This window comes from Cryptomeria japonica, chromosome 4 (genome assembly GCF_030272615.1).
Source record: "Cryptomeria japonica chromosome 4, Sugi_1.0, whole genome shotgun sequence".
Classification (NCBI taxonomy): domain Eukaryota; kingdom Viridiplantae; phylum Streptophyta; class Pinopsida; order Cupressales; family Cupressaceae; genus Cryptomeria; species Cryptomeria japonica.
The window spans coordinates 242,272,505-242,299,731 of NC_081408.1; the positions used below are offsets into that span (position 1 = coordinate 242,272,505).

Genomic DNA, 27,227 nt, shown 5'->3' on the forward strand with positions numbered 1-27,227 from the left:
ATCTCACACGGTGGCCATTGAGTTTGTTACAAGGATGTCGAAGATCACCCATCAGGCTATCCAAGTTCTTGAGATTATTCACAGATTGATGGCAACAGTAGCTGCGTTTGCCCATACCAAGGACGTTGTCATCCCGGTCTTGAAAGTTATAAGACACACATCCAGAAGAATTTTAGCACAAGAGAGGATCTTAGAAGGTGATTCTCACAATTTGTTTCAGTGGTCAACCTTACTCCATATAAAGAGTGTTCTCTTCGAGGACATCAGTGTTAGATGTGGTCAAGTTGAGGAGGTGATCAATCCGATCCAGGACAGAGTATTTGAGGTACTTCGTACCATTCTTGGCAGAAGGATCGAGGTCGAGACAGATGTGGATTTACAAGAATTTGAGGATAGAATCAAGATCATCTTTCGCAAGGACGCAGATGTTACAGATGAGCAGTATGATCAGATGTATGCCACCATGCTCCTGATTGATAGAACAAAGGAACTTGAACCTACTTGGGACACAGCTCTTCTAGATGCATTTGATCAGGTTATCCACTTAGAAGAGAGTATCAAGAATCTTCCCGAGATTCCAAGCACAGAAATCGAAGGAATCGTGACAAAATTCATTGCATATGCTAAGAAAGAGAATTGGAAAGGGAATAAGATTCTAGATGAAAGGTTGTTACAGATGACATGACATCTTATTTCTCATTGGTTGATACCTCCTAGATTTTTGTGCCAAATTTAATATTTGGCTATGTATTTAAAGTTGTTCAGTAAAAAGGAGGTCATTTGTAACAAACCCTAATTAGGGTTTAGGTGTCATGATCTTGTCCATTGATTTACTTTCAATCTGGACCTTTCATTGTAACTGGGGATGCTATTTATACCCCCATTTTTCATTTCATTTGGTAATAGAAAATAGTGAATAAGTGTAAGAGATAATAGTTGATGTAATAGAGAGATTAGAGTTAGAAGCAATTTTTATTTTGTAGCAAGATTGAGTCTTGAAGAGAGAAATTCAAGCAATTGTTGTATATGATGACTTGGAAATCAATAAAATATTGAAGTTATGGTGTTTTGTTGCAAATTTCTTAAGTTATCTTCATGGTTGTTGGATGTACTTGAATCACGCTCAATCAAAGTAGTTTGTTAATTTGAAAGACTAAGTGTGAGATTTGATATTTGGTAGGATTCGCAATCCAAACCACTAGCTTCTTGCTGATTGTAGGAACGCCTTGCGTGGTCGACTGGAAAACATTTTGAGTCCTTAACCTTCAAGCATTTTCGTATCTAGGATATGTACCTTCATAGTAGTGTCCTTGGTCTTTGATGCATTGAACATCATTATTACCTTAGAAGATCGCACTAATTTCAATTGAGTTGTTATCTTATGGCAAAATTGAAGTTGGTTGAGTCTTGCCAAATCTCATTCATGCTAGGTCGTTCATAGGGTTAGGCTAGATTAGACTTCCTTAAACCCTGTCCTTTTGCCATTTTTTGAAAGTTCCTTTTAGATTAGTAAAATCTTCGAGCCTTTGGAATCCGTAAGACGCCTTGGAGGAAACAGCAAATCACATCATACCACTAAAAAAGCTTGTCCACACGTGGAGACCCCACTAAAAGAACCTTGGAGTCCATCTAACTGATCCTTTTTGCAGATCTTCAGCAGTTAGAGACTATTTTCTCAAGAGAGGATAAGATGCCTGTCGGTATTTTATTCTGTGTATGATTGTGTAGAAAATACACGTCAACGGGTTCTAAGAAAAATTCACTCCCGTACCTTTGGAAGGGTCAGGAGCGAAATTGACAATATTGTTCAAATTCTCCATACTTCATCATTCAACTTGGTAAGTTGAATTCACTTCTAAAGGCACAAATAACTCAACTTTCTTTCAATCAAGCACCGAAAGCGTAAGTTTGGATCCAAGTAAGGAGCAAGAAGGTGTTCTAAGAAAATTCGCTCCTGTACCTTTGGAAGGGTCAGGAGCGAAATTCACACTTTCACTTTAACTTGGAGCAAAGGAAGTAGCTCTCAGGATCACCATTTCCAGCTCACTGTTTACCAATCTTCTTTAACTCAGTCAATCTTCATGACAATCTTTCATTATCAAAGAAAAGGTTGTATTTGCATCAAGTTAAAGAAATCTTCAAGAGTCTTGTTCCATTCACCTAAGCTCTTTTCGTTGCTACAAGATTATCAAAACATTATTAACCATTAACCTTCAAACAGCCTTTCGTGTACAAATCAGTCACCAAGGGATCAAAAGAAGTATGCTTTTAGACCAGATCGGTGCTTTGAAGGATCAGGATGATCTCTTGCAAAGGGAGTAATTCGGGCTTTTGAAGAGCAATGGAAGTAGATTCAGGTTTTTTGGAGTGGCAACAGAAGTCATCTTTGGATAGCTATCTTCCAGCTTGATGTTGTCTTGAAATATGAGTTGCTTATTGTGAATTTGATCTTCTTGACTTCTCCACGTGACTGGTCTTCTATGCTTCCTTGAATGCTCATCTTTCCATCAAACCTGAAAGACCAAGAAAACACTTAGATCAAAATTGTGAACAAACACCCGGTTAAGTAAATGTGAGATAATTCACGGGATTCACTTCATGAAATTCTTCAATATCTGGAAATAGCATCAATGGGCTCTGCACATAATAATTCAAATCTGCAATTGCATTTTTAGACCTATCAATGACATATCAGATCTGGACCTGCACAAAATTAGGGAGGAAAACACCTAGATTTGAATATGAACAGCTTGTTTGTCTTCAAGAATTACTTCCCTTCTTCTCTGATTTGGCTTAAGTTTGATCTTCTTCACTAGATTGCATTAATCTCTGCTTGAATTCATATCAGGCCTGCATATACTTGTTTCCAGAATCCGATGTAGATTGAAATCCATGTCTGTCAGATTATTCACTTAAATCTGCACCTCTTGAATTCTCCTTAAAATCTGATCACCTCAATTCAAATATGAATTCGTATCTTTGCCTTGTCATTTACTTATGCTCTCCTTATGATCTGATTTTGAATTTAAATCCCCCAAATGGTTTTGTTCATGTGACACATCTTTCCCTTCAAAGGCCAGCTTGTTTATTTCCTAAGTGCCACACCTTACATTGTGTTTCATCGTGGCATGTGTTGGGAATATTAGGAGCCAAATAAAATGATGAGGTGGCTCTTTTCTTTTAAATATGCCTTGAAAACTTATTCCTCTTTCCAAAATTAAGTTTTGGTGGGCCCAAGCAATGATGTGGAAAAGGTATGTGAAAACTTTTTAAATTTCCATTTCTGATTTTGTGGGGCCCAAGCAATATGTGGCATGGTAATTAAAAACACTTAAAATCCCCAGGCTAAAGCTCGGTGGGTCCCAGAAGGTCCTTAAAAATCTTATTTGATTCTCCATTTTTGAGTGTGTGGGGCCCAAAAGGATGATATGATACGGTGGAGAGAAATATGAGGGGGGGAGTGGTAGGAAATGTTAAGGGTAGCTGCTACGTGGAGAAAGAGGGGGGAATGGGATGTTGGAGGAAAGGGGGACATAAGGGATATAAATGATAGAAGGAGATACGTAGGGGGGAATGAGGTTTAGGATGTGGGAGGTAAAAGGGGTTGGAGGGAGTTAGGATATGTTGGGGAATAAAGTGGAGTGGGAGGTATAAGGGGGTAATGGAAGGGTAAAGGGGATGTAGGTTATAATGGGAGTTATAAGAGGCAAGGAAAAAGGGTAAGGGGTAGGGTGGTAGGTTAGGATAGGGATAGGATATGGGTAGGCTAGGATGGGGGTAGGTGATAAAGTGGAAAGGTGTGGGTAGGAAGAAGGTAATTAGGAATAAAGGTGGAAAATGGGAATAATTAAGTAGGTAGGGAGGTTATGATGTGGTAGGGGGTGGTAGGTTAGGATAGGGATAGGATATGGGTAGGTTAGGATGGGGGTAGGTGATAAAGTGGAAAGGTGTGGGTAGGAAGAAGGTAATTAGGAATAAAGGTGGGAAATGGGAATAATTAAGTAGGTAGGGAGGTTAGGATGTGGTAGGCTAAGGAGTATAGAGATAGGAGGGTGGAAGATGTAGGTGTGGGCAAGGTAGATGTAAATGTAGATGAAGGGTAGTGGATGAGTATACTAGGATGGGGAGAAGGTTAGGTAGGCAAAGGTATAGGTTAGAAGATGGGATGTAAGGTAAGGTACATGGAAGTGGTAGGTTATGTAGAGATGTGAGGGAGGTTAAGGCATGGGGTATGAAAGGTCGATGGAGGATAGAGGATAGGAAGGTAGGTGAGGGTGTAAGATGGAAGGGTAGGTTTAAGTTAAGTGAAGGGAGGTTAGGAGAGGTGGAAATGGAAGGAAATGGAAATAGGAGTCATTGGGTTTGGGCACCCATTGATAGGATCGGGAGAAGTGGAAGGGATTATGCCTTGGCTGGGCAAATAGAATCTTAAACCTCACTTCATCTCAAAGAGAAAGACTTGGCCAGCTCCTGAGCAACTACGAACAAAAGGCTAACAGCAAAGACTCAACAACAACCAACTAAGCTAATACAACTAACCTAGAAAGCGAAAAAGTGAGGGTCCCCATTTACAATGGGACGATGTGTGAATACATCACAACACATTTCCAAATGAAGACATCAAAAAATTAAAAGAAATCATTATGATAGTCTAAGAATTTGTCTATAAGAAAGAAAAATAAATAAATAAACCCAAGTGGCAAGAGATTATGCATATAGTTTTCATAATTACCATTAAGTTGTCCGTGTTGCAATAAAACAAAGCAGAGTCAACCAGAGACTTTTTTATCTTACCTTACAGGAAAGAGGATCAAATATCGAACAAATAATCCTAGGCACCAAAGAGGAAATAAATAAAGGTTCCAATTCCATGGCTCTGGAGGATTTGACTTGAAGCAACGCGTAAAAGAATCCTGAAAATCAATTACAAACAAGATCATAAACATATTTATGCAAAACAAAGTCAATTTGATTGCAAAAAAGGGGAAATATCATTTTACCTTAAAAACAAAAATTAAAGCACAGTAAATAAATTAGTTCGGTGCTGGCTTCTGCTCAAGAATTTGGGATCCATAAAGGTCCACAGATGGTTAAGATCTAGGATGCAGCAGTATCTGGACATTTAGGTTTACTAGCTCATAATCCCAGATCGTGGCAGGAATTTTTCAAAAAGCGAGTTCTCAAAAACTTTATGCATCTCAGAACAGGTATATTTATCCTCTTGAAGAGAAAATTCCAATCTTCCCTGGAGACATATCCCCAGCATTTTTGCAGTTGCTTCCAAAATGGGGATGTCCTGAGGGCAGCAGGACTAGGACAAAACATTTTCATGATCTCCCCATTCAACCTACCAAGCATTAAAAATGCATTTAGTTTGGATAGCAAATTTATTAATAGCTTGCCATTTTTCTATTTTCCATATTGTTTTTGGTGCAATTTAGTTCTTCAAAAGGGTTTGGAAAATCTGGCAGGTAGGCTAAGTTGAGAATTATAATTTAAATACCAATTTGTTCATTCTTTGTTAGGAAGTTCACATTTCCCATATTCTATGTCAGAAGCAAAAATATTTGTCCAGCATTCTTTACTTTCAGCAGTTATTTTCATTAATTTACAAAGCAAAGTAGTTAAGTTTCTTCTTTCCAGCTTTCTTCTTGCTTTCGAACACAGCTGACCACACCCACTCACATCAATCTATCTCAACAAAATTAGCCACGAAGTGTTGGCAGATTCCCCAAATCTGAGCAACCTTGGATTGGTGATACCAACTTTCATTTGTTTGCAACTCAAGAGGTTATCTTTGACTTCCAATGTGTGGTTGCCCAAATCACAACTCTTGACAAGCCGAAGCTTATTAGATTATTCACACCTAGTCTGACCAGAGGCACAAGCAATAACTTAACCTACTTGAACTGAATCAACTAAACAGTAGAGCTTGTGGCTCAATTTTTCTGTTGTTTCTCCAGCCTGATACAGCCTAACCTCGAGAAGCCACATTTGTCCGTTTTCTAAGCACACAAGGATGTTACAAATTGCTCTCGTTGGTTATCTCATTATGATCAAGCTTTTAAGGTTGATACCCCATCCACATTAGGTTCAATTTGGTGAAGTCTTTTAATTCTGTCTTTTGGCTACCAAGTCCCCTACATTGGTGGTGGTGTGACATACATTGAACTAAGGTTCCACCACCTACTTAGCCTTTTGGGCATCAAAGCCCTAGTACTGTTGGTGGTGTGAGGTGCTTTCCCTGAAGACTCTATCACCTTGATTTGTTTTTGGGTAACAAGGTCCTCACACTAGTTGGTATGAGGTGCTTCTTGCCCAAGGTTCCATCCCCCCTTAGTCTTTTAGGAGCCGAAGCTCTCACACTATGGAGGAGATGCTTTTCCCTATGTCTCCATCCATTTCTGCCCTTTAGGTGTCATAGCCATCACAATCATGATGAGTTGAGACACATTGCCCATGGAGTAACACCATCATTTGAATGGTCTCCAAGGCTACTATTGTAATGTCCCCTATTAGGTTTAGACCTGTTTAACCATAATTAATCTATTTCTATACATTTATGACTTAAACTAACTTAAGTAGGAGACAAATCTATCTTAACATGAATGAAATCAATGTCATTCCACAGTTCAATCAGTAATTCAAATTACCATTTCCATATATTTATATTTATTTTCAGATAGTATTATAATATATATTTTACTATAGAGCAGTTCTTATAAAATATTATAATAATTATAATCATAATATTATTTTTTATAATTATGTTACTATTTAGTTCTTTCTGATTATACAATTTAATATTGTTATTGGTCTATATATATATATATATATATATATATATATATATATATATTCCCTACAATATCAATTTATATATATATATATATTCCCTACAATATCAATTTATATATATATATATATATTCCCTACAATATCAATTATTAATAATGCCGTTTTCTAACCATTAGTCTATCTGGTAGCTGCAAGGTTAGACAGATCTGACGTGCGTCAGATCTGGTCTGCCACTGTATATGGGGTAAGTATGACTGCCTTACGTATTATAGAGTATATTAACATTACTATTAAATCCTTTATAAAAATATTATAGGTTGTATATATATTAAGCACATCCCCGTGCATACCACCAAGAACAAAGATGTTTACTGCCTGATTGGGCCTTTGCGGCCAAATGCTCGAATGATCCAAATTGGATATATTTACAATCCCAGGTTGCCAATATCTATATTCCATCTGATGATTACCCATAATATATATTGTCCATTCCCCTTCGATGGAATGAATTCCCCCTTTATTATATACTTGCATTCTGCTTTTTCGTTGAGAGCTGTAACCCTTCATTAATGGGTTGTGTTTTTCCCATTATGAACTAATTACGTCTCTTAACATGTGATCAGTGTCTTGATCATTATAATTACTGATAATTAGTTAAAACAGACCTCTTTATTAAGATATCCATTAGTTTGTAGTTGACTATCGAATTGATATTGAATAAAAGCGCTCAGGTTAAATGCTTGATTATTATCGAATTGATGTATACGAGTTGCTGTTGCATCCCATCGAATACACAGATGTGCTGCCTGTAACTTATAATTAATAAATACTACTCTACCGCTACCTTACAAAAGTATGTAATATCATTGTTTATACAATAATATTAGTTTCTTCTATTTGAATATTTCAAGAAAATATTTATTAATAATAATATTTAATAAATAAATAAGTATTTAATAGCTTCAAATCTTCATACATTAATAAATAATATATTAATTAATAATAATAATTGTTTTGTTTAGGTTATATATAATGATTTAAGGAGGGGACATGACAACTATCTACATTATTATTTCTTATTCTCCACAATTTTGGGGCAGGATGCCCTTTCCTTGGTCTCTCATTTTCATCTCACATTCTCTTTGGAGGTTCTCTTGGATCTCTCAACTCCATCTACTTACTTTGAGCTTGGGGACAATCGAGGCCCTATTGCCTCTTCTACTATCCTCTTTGGTTCCCAAATTGAAGTGGTTGCCCTTAGTAATCACTTTCTACTTACCCCCTCTACTCCATAGACCGTAGGCTTAGGGGCGTTCAAAAACCTTGCCTTTTGATGTTGCCATCTCTTCCTTACCTTGCTAGAGCCCAATTTTGAAACCACATTCTTCATGTCTCTATCTAACCACCGGGTGGGACACCGGGTGGGAATCCCACACACTATCTTATATTTTTTTATGATGATATTTATAGATCATTAACTCCTTTACCTTAGTTCTCACAAGATACTATATGTTAGTTCTCAGTACTCAAGGGTATCCACCTTGCTCCCGCCAAATATCATCTATCAATTCATTGTGCTGAATTTTGACAATCCTCTCACTTGTCCTTAAGCCTTGGTCTTCTCTATCCCCAACCACCTCATCTCTAAATTTGTACCCTCCTTGAAACCATCTAAAGCTAGAACACAAGCTTGTACATACACTAGTCACATCCACCATCATGTTCATCTATCAACTATCACAAGGAAATGCAAATACATCTCTTCATCTTGCTCTTTATGCTTGTTTCTTAGGTACTTTGTATCCTAAATTCTCCTTAAAATGCAAATCTTGTACCTCAAGGCCGAATTTAAACACTAATTTTTCTCTTAGCTTAGAAACTGAATGATGATTTCCACTTTGTGTAGAGCTTCCACCACTGCTGGTCAAGGTATTCCCTTTCTCTCACCTAAAGTTCTCCACAATTTTAGTTCCATCCTACCCTTTAGCACTCCTCCCTAATAATACACTCCATTCTAGGAAAACTTACATCATAAGACATCATTATCTATTCTTACTATTGCTTGGATCTATTAGCTCCAGCAGCCATCGACAGTAGAGTTGTTGGATAACCTACATCAATCGTACACAAGACTTTTACCTGTCTTACACACTGCCTCCACCTATTCATGAAATTTCCTTTCAGGGTTCACCAATAGGATCTGGTGAAGGAGTCACTAGTCATTTGCTTCAGATTGACACCATCTTCCTCTCATCGTGCTGCCATACAACTCCAAAATTTCTTACAATTAGTGAGTGATCTCTATATATGCCTCTCGTGGAGTGCACTTTAAGGTCCTACATCAGTAGAATAAAGTTTTATATTGTATCATTGTTATCACTAGACATTGAGGGTTTGGGCATCATTGGTTTTCATTTCATATTTTTCTATAAAGCAAGAAGAGTCTATATATATATAAACCATGAAAAGTTACAGAAACCCAGCACTTAAGCAAGCTAAAGAGGATGAAAGAGGTGGTACTTTCAATTTACAAGACTTTATCAAGCAGATTCCATGTGCAACAAGGATGGCAGCATAAAAGAAAAATAGTACTTTTGTTCAGGAAAGGTGTCTTAACCTTGCATTCCTAATGTTCAATTTAAATACTTTTCTATACATTCACTATTTCCTTTTGTGTATTTTGTCTTCATGTGGGATAGTTGGCATCCAATTTGGAGACGACATATAATTCACCTTTAGAGGTTTTTTGTCCTCACATGAGGTGGTATAGTTTGGCCATATGTCAACATCCCGCGGTGTGTGTAAGATCATCATGACGAGAATTACACATGATAGATTCTTATTACATGTAAGAGCATGTAAGAAGGTTGCATTGGAATCTTGAAAAGCATTATGAAACGTTTGGACTCTTATCATGGAGCATCTTTGAATGGTTGAATTAGGACAAAATCTTGAAAAGCATTAAGACAAGTTTGGACACTTATCACAAAGCATCTTTGAATGGTTGAATTAGGACAAATTGGAGAGCCCATGTTTGGGTGGTTATATATGATAGTTTATGACAATGACATGTTATAAGAAATATTGTTAAAAATGGTCGGAAGGGTCTTTTACCAAGGTGCCATTGGAATTTGGTGTCTTGGTTTAGGTGTCATACCTCCCAAAAAGTGTATTGTAACATACTTATTTTACTAAAGAATACATTGTGTCACTTTGGAGTGTGGGATTTCTCTTCCAAAAGGTTCTTCCCCACGTACATTTGTGTTATGTTAATATTGCTTTTTTTCATGTTCACATGTGTATCTACTTTATGTAATTATAAAAGATTGAAGTTTGGACAACATTATTCTCAGTAGATTAGTCTAGGAAATGTTTTTGTATACCTTGCTTCCTTTCAATTCGTACAGTGTTGGGTAGAGGATTTTTTGTACTAATGTTCCTTCGAGTAAAAGTTTGCAAAGAGAGGGTTTTGATCTTATTGCAAGAAGAGATGGAAACACATAAAAAATAGAGATATAAAAGGTCTCTACTACTAATTTTGATTTGTGGAATCTCAAAATGGAATATATGCTAGTAGACAAAGATCTATGGGTTGCAATATTTGGTACAAAGCCCTCTACAATGAAACAAGAAGAGTAGGACATTCTAGATAAAAAAAGCTCAATGTCTCATAAACCTTTGTTTAGTTGATTTAGTGTTTTTAAACATACATGAAGAGACCACTTCTTTGGAAGAAATTGGAAGATTTTTTACCAAGCAAAATTTTTGGTTAACAAACTCTTGCTAAGAAAGAAGTTTTATACCCTCAAGATAGAGGATGGTAGCTCTATGGCTAAACAACTAAATGCATTTAAAATGATTGTTACCTAGTTAGACTTTGTTGGAGTAAAAAATGGATGAGTATTGTTAAATGACTTTGTTGTGTTCTTTGCCAAAACCAAGGGCCACATTGTTGTGGCTATTGGGAGCACTTCCACCAAATTGAAAATGGATGAGGTGGTGGTATCATTCTTTACAAAGAAATCTGAAGAAAGACCTTTGTAGGCTGCTAAGGAGGCCCTAATTGTTCGTGGCAAACAAACAAACAAACAAAACAAGAAATACCACACAAGACAAGTCAAAATCTAAATCCCAATGCATATCTCAATCTCCTATTAAGTCCAAATCAAAATATTGGAACTACGGTATGACTGACCATTTAAAGAGAGACTGCAAGGAGAAGAAGAAAAGCAAAAGAAAAATCTGATGATAAGTCTAAAAAATCCTCCCAAAATGATGGTCGTGCCTTTGACATAGCCTTGGCAACACGTGCATCAAAAGGCGCATAGCTGATTGACTCCAATGCATCTTTTCAAATGACTTCACATCAAGGTTGGACATTGAGGTTGGTTTCCAGAATATGAAGAATATGATGGTGGAACGATGTACCTTTGAGATGATTCTGATATAAAGATGATCCTAATTCGATTCCTTGATGGACAAGTAAAGAGGATAAGTGGTGTATTACATATCCCTAGTTTGACACGAAACCTACTTTTTGAAAGGAAATTGAAAGATTTATGAGTAGAGGTATTTCTCTCAAATGGATGCTATAAGATGGTTAGAGGAGCAAAGGTGTTTGCTAAGGGTGTTCAAATAGGCACTATGTTCTAGCTAGACTGATACATAGTTTAGTGCAATATTTCTTCTGTTCCTACAGTGAAGAGATCTACAAGATCTTCACTGTCATTGTTGGTAGAAAAATAAATAAAAAACAAAATAATGAAACCCTAGAATGGACGAGCAAATGTAAATGGAAAAATAATGCAGTAGAAGAGGAAAACAAAAACAATACAGAAGATAGTAAATTTGTCAAAAGCAACCTAAATGCCATAAATGCAAATTATTGCCTAGACTACTATAGTTTGTGTTCCAAAAAGGGTTTCTTTCTTTGAAGGACAATAAAGAAGCAAATGGTGATAGTGGGTTTGTAGTCTTGCTATGTAAGTTTTTTTTTGGCGCCCTTACTCATACACAAATATTGAAAGGGTATTTAGAGAAACCACTACCAGTTGTAAGGGTTTATAAGGATTGTAAAAACTTATCAAGCCCTTTCCATTATCGCAGATATTTCTAGAGATAACAAGTCATTTCAGCCAATCCATCTCTTTCTTTTGTACTTATTGAGCAAAAGATTATTTACCAATTAGAATTAGGTAAAATTAAACACATAATCTCTAATGTGTAGGTAGCCTCAACCATGAACTTTGGATTGGATGAAATTTACTACATTAAATAATACTCATCCCCTCTCATTCAAAGAAGTTCCTTTGATTAATGAGATGCCTAAATTTTTCATTCTTAATGACTATATAATTTTGATTGAAGACGATTTTGGTTACAAATCTTTGGTTCAACATTACATGGGGACAAACCTATCCTTTGAGGATCTCTCCCTCTAGTTACACTTTGCCTAGAAGAATATTGTGGAACTTTACTTGTCTCAATTGGGGAATGACCTTTCCATAGTCACTTTTCAAACAATTGTCAATTGCATGTTTGTGAGGTGAAGGCATCCCTAGTTTTTTGGAAGGGCATGGTTTTATCGATGCTCTTGGTCCCCCTTTTGAGCCAACAATCACCTCAATCACTAAGGTGCCATCATGGATCCCCCTATACAACCTCTTGTTCATAATGAGTGAACCAAAAATTATCCAAATTTTGGTTAACAAGGAGGGTAATTTTATAAACATTTGATAAGGAATTGCATGATCCACAACAAATTTGTTAGGGTTTCTAGTGAAAAATAACAACAAAAATATTTTGGGGAAAAATCGGCAAACTAAAAGTATAAGATTTTTTTGCAAAAATAAAGATTTAAACATGAAAATAAATAATAAAAAAACATAAAAAGATGTAGAAAAAGAGACGAAAAACAACTTGTTTTTGAAATTTAAGGGCATTTCCATAACATGGAGACATAGAGAGAAAATAAAATCTGCATAACCCACAGACGCGTCCCCAGGCTAAAATCCCCAATCCCCATGTTGAGGACGTTTCGAGGACTTGGGGACAGCTAGGGGACATCCCCCCGCCATCCCCAAAATTGCAAAATCTATGGGCAACGTCTTGGAAACTTGGGGATGGTAGTGATTCTAAACAAGGACGTCCCCCCGTCCCCTAGACGATTGGGGATGCCTGTGACGTCCCCTAGCTTTCTCAAGGACAGCCAGCCAACCCCCTTTTCCCAACAAATTTAAAAAATAAAAAAGGCTATAATGCTTAAAAAAACATTTTTTTATTTCTTTTTGTGGTCCCCACACCTCAGCAATAGTACATTTCCAAGATGGGGGATTAATTGTATTTTGAGAGTGAAATATTGATGGTTGCCATTTTTGTTCAGTTTGTTTCAGTTATTACATATTCAAATCTATTGGTTGCCCACATTTTGGAAGGCATGTTGCATTATATTTACAAATCAAACGTTTAATAAATTTTTTGGGAGGTAATTTTGATTAGGTAATTTAACAATTTTCACTGATATGAAAGGTAAACAGGTTCGAATCATAGACAAAAACACTCAGAAATATGAATAAGAGCTTGGTAATGAGTTTCACAAACACCCAAAACTTGGTAGAGCATTAAGAAGCAGTTGTAGGTCATAATAGTAATGGAATACTATCAAAATATCTTCCAACCAAAAAGAAACAATGAACTACATGCAAACAAGTGCTGGCATATTGACAATGAATTCAGAATTATGAATCCATAATGAGTATTGACAATGAATTTTGAACATAAATGAGTTATGTTAAGGTTTTATAATGTACATTCAAAAATCTTAATAAAGTAGCAAAGTCAGGGTAGTCTGACATAGGACGGCCATTTTTCAAAAGATGGAAAACAACACTCAACTAAACAGTTTTCGACTTGAATGTTTCTAGCATCATATGTTTGAATTGAGCCTCAATCGAACCTCAACATTTAGCATTCTTCTCCAATCTTTGAATATGCTCTTTATACTCTTCTTCATACTTAACATGTTTACATTCTTCCGTTGTTTTCCATCTAGTCACAAATCGTTCTTTTCCATCTATGATTTGTTTTTCATACACTTAACCAATATGCTTCTCTATAGTGTCCAGTTTTAGCTACAACTTCTTGTCCTTTTTTAGTTTCCAACTACAGATCATACACTCACGTTTTGTTAAAGGCTCATCTTTGTTTGGATTTGGCACTTCTTCAATGAATGGGTACCTTGACACCCAATCCAACTAAAAATTCCTTGTCATTTCCCACTCGCAGCCCACTTTTAATTTTCCTCTTCTTTTTCCCTTTCCTGTACTTCCAACAACATCATCTGCGCCTTTCTCAGTGACATCGTCTGGGTCATTCACATCACCATTTCCTGCGGCATTGACATCAACCTCAATTGACTTATTCCAACTATTCTAGGAATCCAATTCCATTGGAACATCAGATACGATATTGGGATCTGTCTCGATTATCTCATTTCAATCTTTCTTGGAGGTTTCTCCTTCAAGAATATTTTTTGGTGTGTCTGCAAGTACAAATGTTGTACCTCCCTTTGATGGACTGCCAATATTAACATTACCGAAGTAGGACCTTATGCGCTTTGATGGCCTCCCTTCAACATTTTCAGGACTCTGGCTGCTCGACATCCCTCAAGAAATACAAACTAAAAGAAATAGAAACTAAGAACTAAAAAGATAGACCTCGGACCCCTGTATCCTGATTGTAGATAAATAATCTTATAATACTGAAAAGGAAATTTTCACTCACACTTACAAATTGGTTTTGTTGAAGTCCGTTATACAGCAATGTCTGTAGTAGCAAATTGTCTGTGATCTGAATCGACTACAGAGAGCTCAGAACAGAACAAATTGGGACAATAAAGTACCAACTTTTGACTATAATTATACCAATCCAAATTTGGCGAATTTCGCTTTTAAATTAATCTTAAATTTTGGCAAATTTAAGTGGGCTATTGGCATCATTGAGTGAAAATAGGCGAATCTCTCTAGCTAAAAAAATGATACGTTTCAATTCCCAAGGAGATCATGGACCTATAATTGCCATTCACTTACAACGCGGCTGATGAAAATGGGTCCTCCTAAATGATAACTTACAAAACAGTTGGCAAAATGGGTCTCCCTAATGATTGTTGTATCCAACTGCTTAGCTGGTACTGGCGAATAAATGGGTTCATGTAGATTGGAACCCTCTAAGCTGTTGGCAAAAAAGGTGCAAAAAGTATGACTAGACCCAAAAGATGGTGGCGAAACACTTTGCCTATAGCCGAAAACACGGAAAAATCAGGCGAATGAGAGATAGACCCTCGATTCTCATATTCGCCAATTTCAAAATCCCCAATCCCGACTATTTGCCAATTGGCAAAAATTCGCCACTAAATTTTACTCTGATCCCTTTGTACTCTTGATGACACTCCCTAACTTGCACTTTAGCATAAGTCCTAATATAGATTGAATAGCACCCAAGAGATCTTGTACTTCTGCCCATGTTGGTGTTTTCTCTATGATCATGTAAGATGTGTATATTCCATGATTGGTGTGTGTGTGTCAGCCTACCTCCCCTTGTGTATTCAGAATATGTTGTGTTTGGGTCATGTGATCATCTCCAAAGCACGGTGGGGTGGACCTAACAGTTACACATGGTCAAGTGGTATGTATAACCACCGTTGGGGACTAGAGGCTTTGGCATCAGAGTCGACATTAGACTCATCCTTCTTTTCCTCCTCTCAAGCTTTTTATTTCTTTTAAATTCTTGCAATGTATAATTTAAGAATGTGTCAATCCTAAGCAATGTAATGATGTAATATTGTATATTGTAGCTTCTCCAAGAAGGAAATTGTAATCAAATGTTAATGAGATTGATTAGCGTAGTTTGCATGTATCAAAATTGGTACCGAGAACAAGTAATTTGTACCTTTCTTCCATTTCGGATATTACATTACGCTTAAATGAGTATAGGAATCTTACTTTGGGTTTTAAAATGAATCTAGTTGTGTGTTAAGTCGTCTTTGAGGATGTTGTAGACTCCTTGCAATGTCATCATACCTTCTAGTGGCATTCCATGTCATTTTGAGTCCATTTGAAGCCTTCTGGGACATCTTGTAATGGCTTGTAAAAGTGTAGCAGTGTTGTAATTCCTTATACCTGCTTGTTTTAGCTCGAGGCAAGAGTTTAGGATGTTTGCAAGACGGTTACACACCTCACCATCCTCTCCTTTCGTGAGTTGGTGACACCTAGTGTCTGAGAGAGTTGATTTCATTACTTCTTACTTGAGCCTTTTTGGCATTTTCATGCTCCTAGGGCTACTTCGGTACCTTTAGCTTAGTCCAACACGTTCATGACATCCTTGTGATTGATTCCTGCCTTTGGTTCGTTCCCTAGTCAGGACAGATGCGTGTTTGGAGGACGATAGCACAAATGCCAATCTGTCAAGGACACTAGTGCCTAGATTGGACACTAGCACACCTAAAGGACAAAGGCACACCCAAAGGATACCAATGTGCCACACTAGTATACCTCTAGCACGCTAGTGTCCCAGGTGGGTGTAAGAACCCTGGCTTATTCTGCCCTTAATTTTCAATTTCGATGGTTTGGAATTTTGTCAAACACTTGGCATGCAAACCTCTGAATTCTGATTTTTCTAGGTCTGATATGAATTTCTAAGTTTTGTTGTTTGAATTTTGGATTGATTGTGTTGTAATTACACGTACCAAATAAGAGAGAACATAACAAACAACTTAACAATAACAAAGAACCCTTTATTGGTGAAATATGAGGTTTGATTACAAATAAATCAGGTATTTATCAGACTGTAACAGCAAGTACAAACCCTAAGTATTTGAGTGTTCAACAATTACAACATACCTAGATGATGCATAACTCCAATAGCAATGAGATGAGCAATGTAGAAGACCATATGATAATGAACAAACTCAAATCTGGTCTCCAACAAGTCTAAAATTTCTACTACAAACACTATCCACGTCACTGTAGCAGCACTACTTACAGCACTGTTCATGCATTGTTTGTGTTACTGTTCACGCACTGTTCATGTCACTACAAATAAGCCCGAACTAGGAAAGATCATATAGATTCATACAACCTCCAATGTGCACATTAGTTGCATCATTGAGTCCAGAACTCTATGAATAAGCTTAGTGGTGAATTCCGAATGAATCCACCACTCAAGTAGAGTTGGGCTTCCATCCAACCTACAAATTCCCAAGGTTTTTCGTCCTCAAAAATGGCAATCACCATCACACCAGCAACTATGGAGGAATTTCAAGAATCAAATGGTCATATGAGTCTTAGAGAAGGACGAGTCTCCTTTATAAAGACTTCCCAAACCGTTTGTGAGCCTCCACTCTCACTGTGGGATTAAAAAATCACTTTTATTTTATTTACTCCTTATAAAGTCACTTTATGACTTTATTGTCATTTTTATAAATAAAGTCACTTTAATTTTACAAATTTATTTTAAAACATAAAGTGACTTTTTCTCACCAAATAATTAAATAAAGTCCCATAAAATAATATTCCACCTTTTTATTTCTCCACCAATAGAAATTAATTGACAGGACCAACATATCATTCCTTGTACCTCCAATATTAGCCTATCGGGATGACATGAAATAGGCTAATCAACTCTCATGCGATCATTGAAGAGAAGGGGACATTACAATCCTCCCTTCTAGAGATTGCTTGCCCTCAAGCAACTATAATGCTGGATGCTGCAAAATATTTTCACCTTCCCAAGTGGTATCCTCTAATGGTAAATCTCTCCAACGTACCAAATATTCCCGGATCATACTACTACTAAATTTTCTCTCTCACCTCCAAAATATCTACAAGAATCAACACCAATTTCCCTTCCTCATCCAAGGGTGGCAAACCAGGAATAGGAACAACATGCTGCCCAATTGCCTTTTTGAGGCAAGAAACATGAAAAATGTTTTGAATCTTGTTGTCCGGTGGCAACTCAAGCTCGTGTGCTACTTCCTCAATCCTCCTCAAGATCTTGTATGGACCATAGAACCTTGGATTAATCTTTTCCACACCACTCCTCTTCAAGGTGCTCCATCTATATGGTTGAAGACACGGGAAAACCATATCACCAACCTCAAAAGATCTCTCTATCCTGTGTCGGTCCGCATATTATTTCTGTTGATTCTGAGCCTACTGAATATTATCCTTGAGGACTCTAAAGATATCACGATTATCCTACAACCAATCTCTAGCTCGAGGTGCTCTACTATCGTCAAAGGCTAAGTCTACGAAAGACAAAGTATCATAACCATACAAGGCCCAAAATGGTGACATACCAATGGGCATATGATAGGTGGTATTATAGCAATGCTCCCCTAAATACAACCACTTGATCCAGGCCTTTTGCTGCCCCGCAACATAATTACGAAGATAAACCTCCACCCATTTATTCACAATCTCAAGCTCGGGGTCAACTCTCTAACAACTAATCTAAATAGCTCTAGCCAAAATATGTTGAGAAACTTGCTATCCCTATCGCTAACAATGGTCTTCGAAGGTCCATCCAATCTAAACAACTCTCGAAAGAATAACTCTACTACCTGAGATGCTATATAATCAGCTGCAATGGCAAAGAAGTGTGCAAATTTCGTCAACCAATCAACCACTACAAATATGCAATCCTTACCCTAGACTCTAGGAAGACCTATAATAAAATCCATAGAAACATTCTCCCACTTCTTCTCTAGAATCAATAATGGCCGCAATAAACCTGCTAGGAAAGTATGCTCAAACTTATTCTATTGACAAGTCAAGCACTCACACACATGCCAAAGGATATCATCCTTGAGACCCTTCCAAGAGAATCTCTCTCTAATTTGGCAGTAGGTCTTAAAGTAGCCCAGATGATGCTAGTGGTGTGTCATGGACAGCTCTCATAATCTTATACTTAAGCTTAGACTCAAGTACCAAATATATCACGTCCTATAGTAGATAATATCATCAATCACCTTGTATCTGTCATCTTAAATCTTGTTGTCCATGAATTCGCATGCAAAGAGATTCTTGGAATACTTAACTATAAATTGAGATATCCAATCAGCTAAAATCTCAAACAACGCAAAGTGTAGAAATAGTGGGTATCCTAGAAAGAGCATCAACCACAATATTTTTCTTACCCTTGGCATACTCAATGTCAAAGTCATATGCCTAGATTTTGCTAACCCGCATTTGTTGATGTTCATTCAACTCCTTCTGCTCCAGGAAATACTTCAAACTGTTGTGGTCCATTCTCACCACAAATTTTCCACTCGCTAGATACTGTCTAAACTTTGCCAACGCATGCATGATGGCAAGCATCTTCTTATCATACGTGGAAAATAACCACTTTTTATTTCTCAACTTCCTGCTATCATAGGCAATGGGATGTTTATTCTGCACTAGGACCACACCAATCCCCTCACCTGATGCATCACACTCCAATACAAACGGTTGAGAGAAATCAGGAAGAGCCAGTACAAGACAAGTACCCATAACCTCCTTAAGTCTATCAAATGTGCCCTGTGCATCATTTGAACATCTGAATGCATCCTTTTGTGTGAGGTCTGTAAGTGGAGCTACAAGCTGTGAGAATCCCTTGACGAACCTCCTGTAATAGCAACAAAGTCCAAGGAATCCCCTCAAGTCCGAAACATTCTTGGGTGGCAACCAATCAATAATAGCATGTAATTTCTCCTGATGCACTTTAACTCCATTGGCTCCTATCACATGCCCCAAATACTGAACCTCTGTCGACCCAAACTCACATTCGGATGCCTTAGCGAACAATGACTATGCCTCCATGATGCTAAAGGTGCTCCTCCCATGTCCTACTATATATCAAAATATCATCGAAGAACACCAATACAAATTTTTGCATCTGCTTATTGAAAATATGATTCATACATGACTGAAACGTAGCAAGTGTGTTAGTGAGACCAAAAGGAATCAATCAAAACTCATAGTGTCCATAATGGCATTTGAATGTAGTCTTGTGTATATCCTCCTCACGGACACGGATCTGATGGTATCCTGATTGAAGATCAATCTTCGAAAAAGTAGACTGCCCCATGTAACTCATCAATGTGGGGAATAGGATACCTATTTTTGATGGTCCTTTTGTTCAAGGCACGATAATCAATACACATTCGCAATGTACCGTCCTTCTTCTTCACCAAGACCACTGAAGAAGCAAACGGGCTAGACCTCGGCCTAATATGACCCATGGCAAGTAACTCCTTAATTGTCTTTTCAGTCTATTCCTTGAAATGCCTCAGATGACGATAAGGTGTAGTAATGATAAGCTTGACGCCCTCCTCCAATTCTATAACATGCTCAAATCCACAAACTGGTGGTCTACTTGGAGGAAGTTCTCCAAAGACTCCATTTTGCTTGTCTAGCATTGTCTAAAGATCCACATGATACGACTGGTCTCCCTCTGACGTAGACTTGGAAGAAACAAAACATTGGGCGGCCCATGCTACATCTCCATGTCTAAAAATAGCCTCCATCCTGTGTGTTGACACAACTCTAGGACGGCCATCTAATAAGACCTTCAACACTATCTTCTTCCCATCAGCTAAAAATTCCAACTACATCTTGTGGTGATCTATTATGTATCTACCAAGAGCCTGTAACCATTGCATGCCTAGAATCACATCAAGCTCCTCCATCTTGATCACATAGAAGTCATCAATCAAAGTATAATCACCCATCTGAATACTAAGTTGTGGCACTCTCTTAGTGCAACTCAAAGTAGCACCGTCTGCAATTCTCACACCAAAACCCAAGAACTCCTCAACCTATAATCCTTGCCTCACAACCATCTGCTCATCAATGAAGTTGTGTGTAGCACCAGTATCCACCAAACAAACCACTCGCTGTCCCTTACCTAGGTACTCCTGACAACGTAGCAATGGTAACATTAAGCTATTCAACTGCCTTGTCTTCATCTAACTCTAATTGTCGCTGCTCATGCTGCTCATTATCATTGCTGCCCTCAAATTTGCTGTCATAATTCTGCTCCTCTTCCACATCAGAAGTAACCTCTATGTAGTGTATTTTGCCCTTTCCAAGGCATCTATGTTTAGGGGTCCAATGCTCCTTGCAAGAGAAACACAATTTCTTCCTTCTTAGCTCGTTCCTTGACTCATAATCTATCTTACGAGGGGTGTTCTTAGGCTGATTAAAAGATTTCAGATTTGGTTTAGTGCCTCTAAAATTTCTTTTTGGTGGCTGATATGAAGAAGATGGTGCATCAAGATCTAAAGCTAATTTGATAGCATCATGGAGTATACTGTCCTTGAGTACCTTGACGAGTCCCTTAATTTTATCACTCAAACCCTCAATGAATAGCATAACCACTCTCTTTTCAGTCATATCCAAAACCATAACAGCGATCTTTTGGAACTCATTAATGTAGGAATCCAAGTGCTCACTTTGCTTCAATTGTGCCAACTCTCTATAGTACACCTCCACATCCTTGCGATCAAACCGGCGATCAAACCGGCCAATCAATTTGCTACAAAACTCCTCATAGGAGTGAATCAAACCATGGCTTTGGGTGACCAAACCATGATGCCACCAGTCATACACAATACCTTCTAGGTGCATGGTTGCAAATTTGATTGCTTCATCCTCTTTCATTGGCTTAAGAGTCAAGAAGGTGTCTAACTTATGAATCCAAGCTCTAGCACTTGTCTTTCCACTACCATAAAATGTAGGAAGACTAAGTTTGTTTGTAGCATATTTAAGACCCTTGTTTTGATACCATGGTCTTCGTTCTTGCCCTGTTCATCTATACTCTCTTCGCTGTCCCATATATAGGTGAAAGGGTAATACTTCCTTGACATGCTGAGGTAGAGCATTCCACTCATCATGTATAGTCATAACATTATCCGTAAATGTTACCTCATCATCAATATTGACCTCTTCTTCTTCATTTCCCGCTAAGAAGTTTGGCATCATAGGTATATCTATAGTGCATGTAGGAGCTCTCCATGTTGGGAAAAAACCATACTATCATCATCCGCTTGACTATGTTGTTGTCTCCTAGGTCCCATGCTCAACTGCTGAATGGCAACTGTGAGTTGATGTAAGACATTAGCTACCTGTTGTTGTCCTGCTTGAATAACCCTCATGATGTCCCTTGCTTCATTTCTCATCATTTCGAGGTGGACTGTTATCCCTTCCTTCATTCATCCTGCTAGCTGATCATGTCTCTATATGTGGCTGTCTTGCAGCTAGAGCCTCTGAAAATGTATCTTGTTTTGGATGAGGGTTAGGCCACTGAAATTGCTTTCTCTCTTCCCTTGCTATGTATATTTTATGCCTATCATTTGGTTGTATGAAACACACATAAAATTGAACCCAAAGGATGGCAAGATCCAAGCCCTGATACCACTGTAAGAATCCCAGTTTATTCTGCCCTTAATTTTCAATTTTGATGGTTTGGCATTTTGTCAAACACTTGGCATGCAAACCTCTGAATTCTGGTTTTTTGGGTTATTTTTGAATTTCTGAGTTTTGTTCTTTGAATTTTGTTTGAATTGATCGTGTTGCAATTACATGTACCAAATAAGAGAGAACATAACAAACAACTTAACAATACCGAAGAACCCTTTATTGGTGAAATATGAGGTTTAATTACAAATAAATCAGGTATTTATCAGACTGTAACAGCAAGTACAAACCCTAAGTATTTGAGTGTTCAACAATTACAACATACCTGGATGATGCATAACTCTAATGGCAATGAGATGAGCAATGTAGAAGACCATATGATAATGAACAAACTCAAATCTGGACTCCAACAAGTCTGAAATTTCTGCTACAAACACTGTTCACGTCAGTGTAATAGCACTGTTCAAGCATTGTTCGCGTTACTGTTTACGGCACTATTCACAGCACTGTTCACATCACTGCAAATAAGCCCAAAATAGGAAAGATCATATAGATCCATACAACCTCCAATCTGCACATTGGCTCCATCATTGAATCCAGAACCATATGAATAAGCTCAGTATTGAATTCCGAATGAATCCACCTCTCAAGTAAAGTTGGGTTTCCGTCCAACCTACAAAATCCCAAACCAACAACTATGGAGAAATTTCAAGAATCAAATGGTCACATATTATGAGTCTTGGAGAAGGATGAGGCTCCTTTAAAAAGACTTCCCAAACCATTTGTGAGCCTCCACTCTCAATGTGGGATTAAAAAATCACTTTTATTTTATTTACTCCTTATAAAGTCACTTTATGACTTTTATATCAGTTATATAATAAAGTCACTTTAATTTTAAAATTTTATTTTATAACATGAAGTGACCTTTTTCTCACCAAATAATAATATTAAGTCCACCCGTTAATGGGTCTTTGGGGGTTGCTCCTTTGTCAGATATAGGGGAGATCATATGGGAACCACCTAGTAAAGAGTGGATAAAGGTCAATTTCGATGGTGCTTCTAGAGGAAATCTGGGAATCTCAGGTGTTGGGGTAGTGGTGAGGGGATGATAATGGATCCATCCTCTTCAAAGGAGCACAATGCTTGCAGGATGGTACGAATAATGAAGCGGAGGCTCAGGCGGCACTTCTGGCAACTGAATTGGCTTTAAATATGAAAGTCCAACAGCTGCATTTGGAAGGAAACTCAAATCATTTGTGGAATTTCGTGTCTCCCATGTCAGGCGAGGAGATATCGTGTCTCCCATGTCAGGCGAGGAGCAAATGCAGTGGCAGATTTGCTCTCTAATATTGGTTGTGATATGGATAGTTATATGGCCAAGTGGTGGAAAGGAGATGGAAGACTGTGGAGGTGGTCTTAAATGCAGTCTTAGGAATTCGCAGCCCACAATATCTAAGCAAAGGAAATTTTTGGCAAGTACACCATGCAAGCTGGCGCTTGCTCTTTGAAAGTGGCAGTTATCCTTGGCAGGGTGGTAGATGGCAGCAAATCTTTTGTGCAATCTCATGGCTTTTATGCCACCACTCTTGCATTTATTACTCACCCCAAATGACGGCGGAGGAATTTATTTCCTTTTGGTTTGGGAGCTAGGGGTTGTGATTTTTAATTGATGCAATATTTGTGGCTTTTATGACATTGTCATTGCAGAAGCCGGAGCGATTTCATTTTGCAGGTGACCATGGAAGCAAACTTCACCCTGCGCACAGATAAGAAGTTGGTGCCTTTCCTGGGCAAAGTGACGAAGAAGAGGACGCAGGGAATCTTCCGCTACAAGGCGGAGAAGCTGTGGAGTGCAACTCGCCTCATGCTTGCAAAAGAGGTGGTGTATATCCATTATCACTACCGAACGAATATGGAGGTGTACTCCTTGATTCTGGCATGGGCATGCGAGTTTGAGCCAGAGGTGGAGAAAATCAGACTCACATTGACCAAACTAATTGATGGAGAGTACTTGATCAAACTCGACTCACTTCTAGAGTGGGTTGTGCCCCGAGTAGGCATTCGCATCAAGGAGGGAGATGACCAGGAGGAGTTGTTGCCTTTTGTCCATGGGCCGGAGGATGACATAAAGGAACAATGTCATGATCGGGCTCACATTGGATGGGAAGCTATGAAGCTATGTGTAAAACTAATTAGGGCGGATGAAGTCTTGAAGGCTTTAAAGGTGGTTGCACGGATGGAGGTCGGTAGGGAGCTGAGAGACAGGTTTGAGGAAGGTCGGGTTGTTCAGTTGCTGGCGAGCTTGGAAGGCGACCCCGACTTCAGATGTCTAGATTGCATCCCAAAGATGAAACGTGAAGCGGCAAGGGGTAAAGCTTCGGCTAACAAGGAGGATGGGGAGAAAGAGAACCAGAGCGAGAGCGAGTGAGTGGCCATATGGCCATTGTTTTTTATATGCTTTACTAAATCACTGTTAATAGTAGCTTTAAAACTATTTTTCTGTAATATTTGGTTGGCGGGAGAAGCACTGGACTGGTTCATTTTTTGGCTTGCATAGGTGTATGGTTTTAGAATAGGCTGTATGGGTGTGGGTAGTATGGGGGTTGCTGTTTACAGCATGTAAATGATTTATGGGAGATGGTATCTATGTATGTTTTTAAATTCTGCATTAATATAATACAAAAACTATTACCGATCAAAAAAATAATAATATTAAGTCCCATAAAATAATATTCCACCTTTTTATTTCTCCACCAATAGAAATTAATTGACAGGACCAACATATCATCCATTGTATCTCCCAAATTAACCTATTATGATGACATGAAATAGGCTAATCAACTCTCGTGTGGTCACTGAGGAGAAGGGGACATGGGCACCCTAGTCCACCTAGGGCACCAATGTCCTCAATTGTTCATCAATGAGCTTTGTCGAGCCCCAAACGAGGGTGTCCTATTCTTGGAAGCTGCTCATTGGGTCTTGGAGAGTCTAGGGAACCTTTGAGGTGCTCCATTTGTGTTGTTAGTGAGTTATTGTAGTATCAATTACATCAGTTTGCATTATTGAGTCCATAGGAAGTCGATAGTCACACCTAGGACTGAGGAGAAAGCCTAGTTTGCCAAGTGAAGTCTTGTAACGTCTTGTGAAGACTTGTAAGGGTCAAAACCCCTTGTTGACCTTGCCTAAGGTGTTTTAAGTCTTTTGCTTGTGCCTCGTTGAGCTGCAACAAGATGTCATAAGTTAGTGTTCTAAGCTAGTGAACTTTTGTTAGTTACTAATGTTTAACTTAAAGTTTCAAAAAAAAATATTCCATGTTTACTTATGTATTATTGGCTTATGTCCTCGAGGGTTCCTTGGTAAGGCATTACATTGACAAAAATTCTAGCAGCTAAATATAATTAAACCATGGTAAAGTAGAAACAATATATGATGAATAAGGAGCTGAAATATAACATAAAAACTCTCTCTCTTTGGATGCAATCCCCACCAAAATAAAAGATTTAACATTTGTTATCTTATTAATTTAAATTGAAAGATCCTTGTGATGTACACATTGAAATTTTATTTAATAGATTATTCATCTATTTGTATGCAATGGTTGAATTTTGTGTAAATACTATTTATATGGTGTGAAGTTATAGAATGTATTTGTGTCAATGTTACAACAAAAAATTGCCTACCTCCAACTCAAATGCACTACCTCACAATTCCCTGCAAATTTACAATTAGTTGTGCCTTATATGGAGTATGCACATTCCAACGAGTTCCAAGGATTTCATAGGTTGGTGAGAGATTTAGGATTCAACTGCAAAGTAATTGTGATTTTTGCACGATTTAAACGTGAAAAAATAGTTGAAAATTGCAATCAACAGTTTTTTAAAAGGAAGAGATTTGTTTTTTGGGTAGGGAGGGGTGAATTGTCTTGCGTCTGATTCGCAAAAAATTGGGTATAATTGCAATTTATTTGAATTTTTTGCTTCTACCATTATGGATGTTTCCAAGCCAATCTTCCATTCCATAAGAAGTTCATCATCTTAGGAGGCTTGGACTCAATTTAAAAAGTGAGGAGCTTCCATTTAAATGATTCAGTTGCAACAATTTGGGGCACAAGGTGGCTGGTTGCTCCTTTAAATCTTCTATACTTTCATTCCCCATTCATTTGCAGAAGTGGATTTGGAAATCAGGTACCCTTGTCATCCTCGTGCAGTGTAATATATTTTTAATGGGTAAACGGCCTATGGACAAATACTGTAATTTCTTTTACTGACTAGTAAAATTTGTCTCATTGACCAATGCTCAAGAAACTTTCTGCATTTTGTTCATTAAAGGATACCATGCATCAGTAGATCCTTGCTTATTACCATCAATAAGGAGGAATCGAAATAGGACTTGTCATTAATAATATATTAACAGCTATATAAAGCAATCATCTAGGTAAAATTTAAAGCATTAAAGAGATAGAAAGTGCTGATGCATATGTTAGCAATTACTTATAATCAATGTATGCAGCTTGCTCTATATAGCAATGAATCACACAAGAAATTTTACATTTCCATATAGAAATGTAGATTTCACTTGATTAATTGTCTAAACAAACAATTTAGATCTCCTAAAAACAAGCTCACAATTTTACAAAAACCATATGTTCTATTCAATTAGAAAGTACTTATGCCGAGATGTTTAAGAGATAAACACTCACATCAACTATAGCACTTGCTGCTTCATTTAATGCAGGTGAAATATCGAGCAGATCGCGTCTAATTCGTCAAGGATGAAACCATAGTGATAAAACTCAAACAAATACACAAGTTCTAGACACTAACCAGAGTATATGGTTAAACATCTAAAAAAGTCTCAGCAATGTTGCGATTAAGGGTGTTCACATTTCACAAACAACAATTAGAAAATTATGAAATAATCAACATATTGAATCATTTCACAAAATAGCTAAACAGTTATTTGTAAAGTTTGCAC

The 27,227-nt window shown here is 37.7% G+C and overlaps 1 protein-coding gene across 3 annotated transcripts in view; it reads right to left on the minus strand.

Annotated features, from left to right (window-relative positions):
* LOC131065514 (glycerol-3-phosphate acyltransferase 9) overlaps positions 1 to 27,227 on the minus strand; it is a 232,041-nt gene that overhangs the window by 199,625 nt on the left and 5,189 nt on the right. For all 3 annotated transcript variants that reach the window (XM_058000017.2, XM_058000018.2, XM_058000019.2), the window contains exons 3-4: positions 26,953 to 27,010; positions 4,795 to 4,913 (exon numbers count right to left, since the gene is read on the minus strand). In XM_058000017.2, coding sequence (XP_057856000.1) covers positions 4,795 to 4,913; positions 26,953 to 27,010 — 177 coding nt within the window. The remainder of the gene's footprint in view (positions 1 to 4,794; positions 4,914 to 26,952; positions 27,011 to 27,227) is intronic.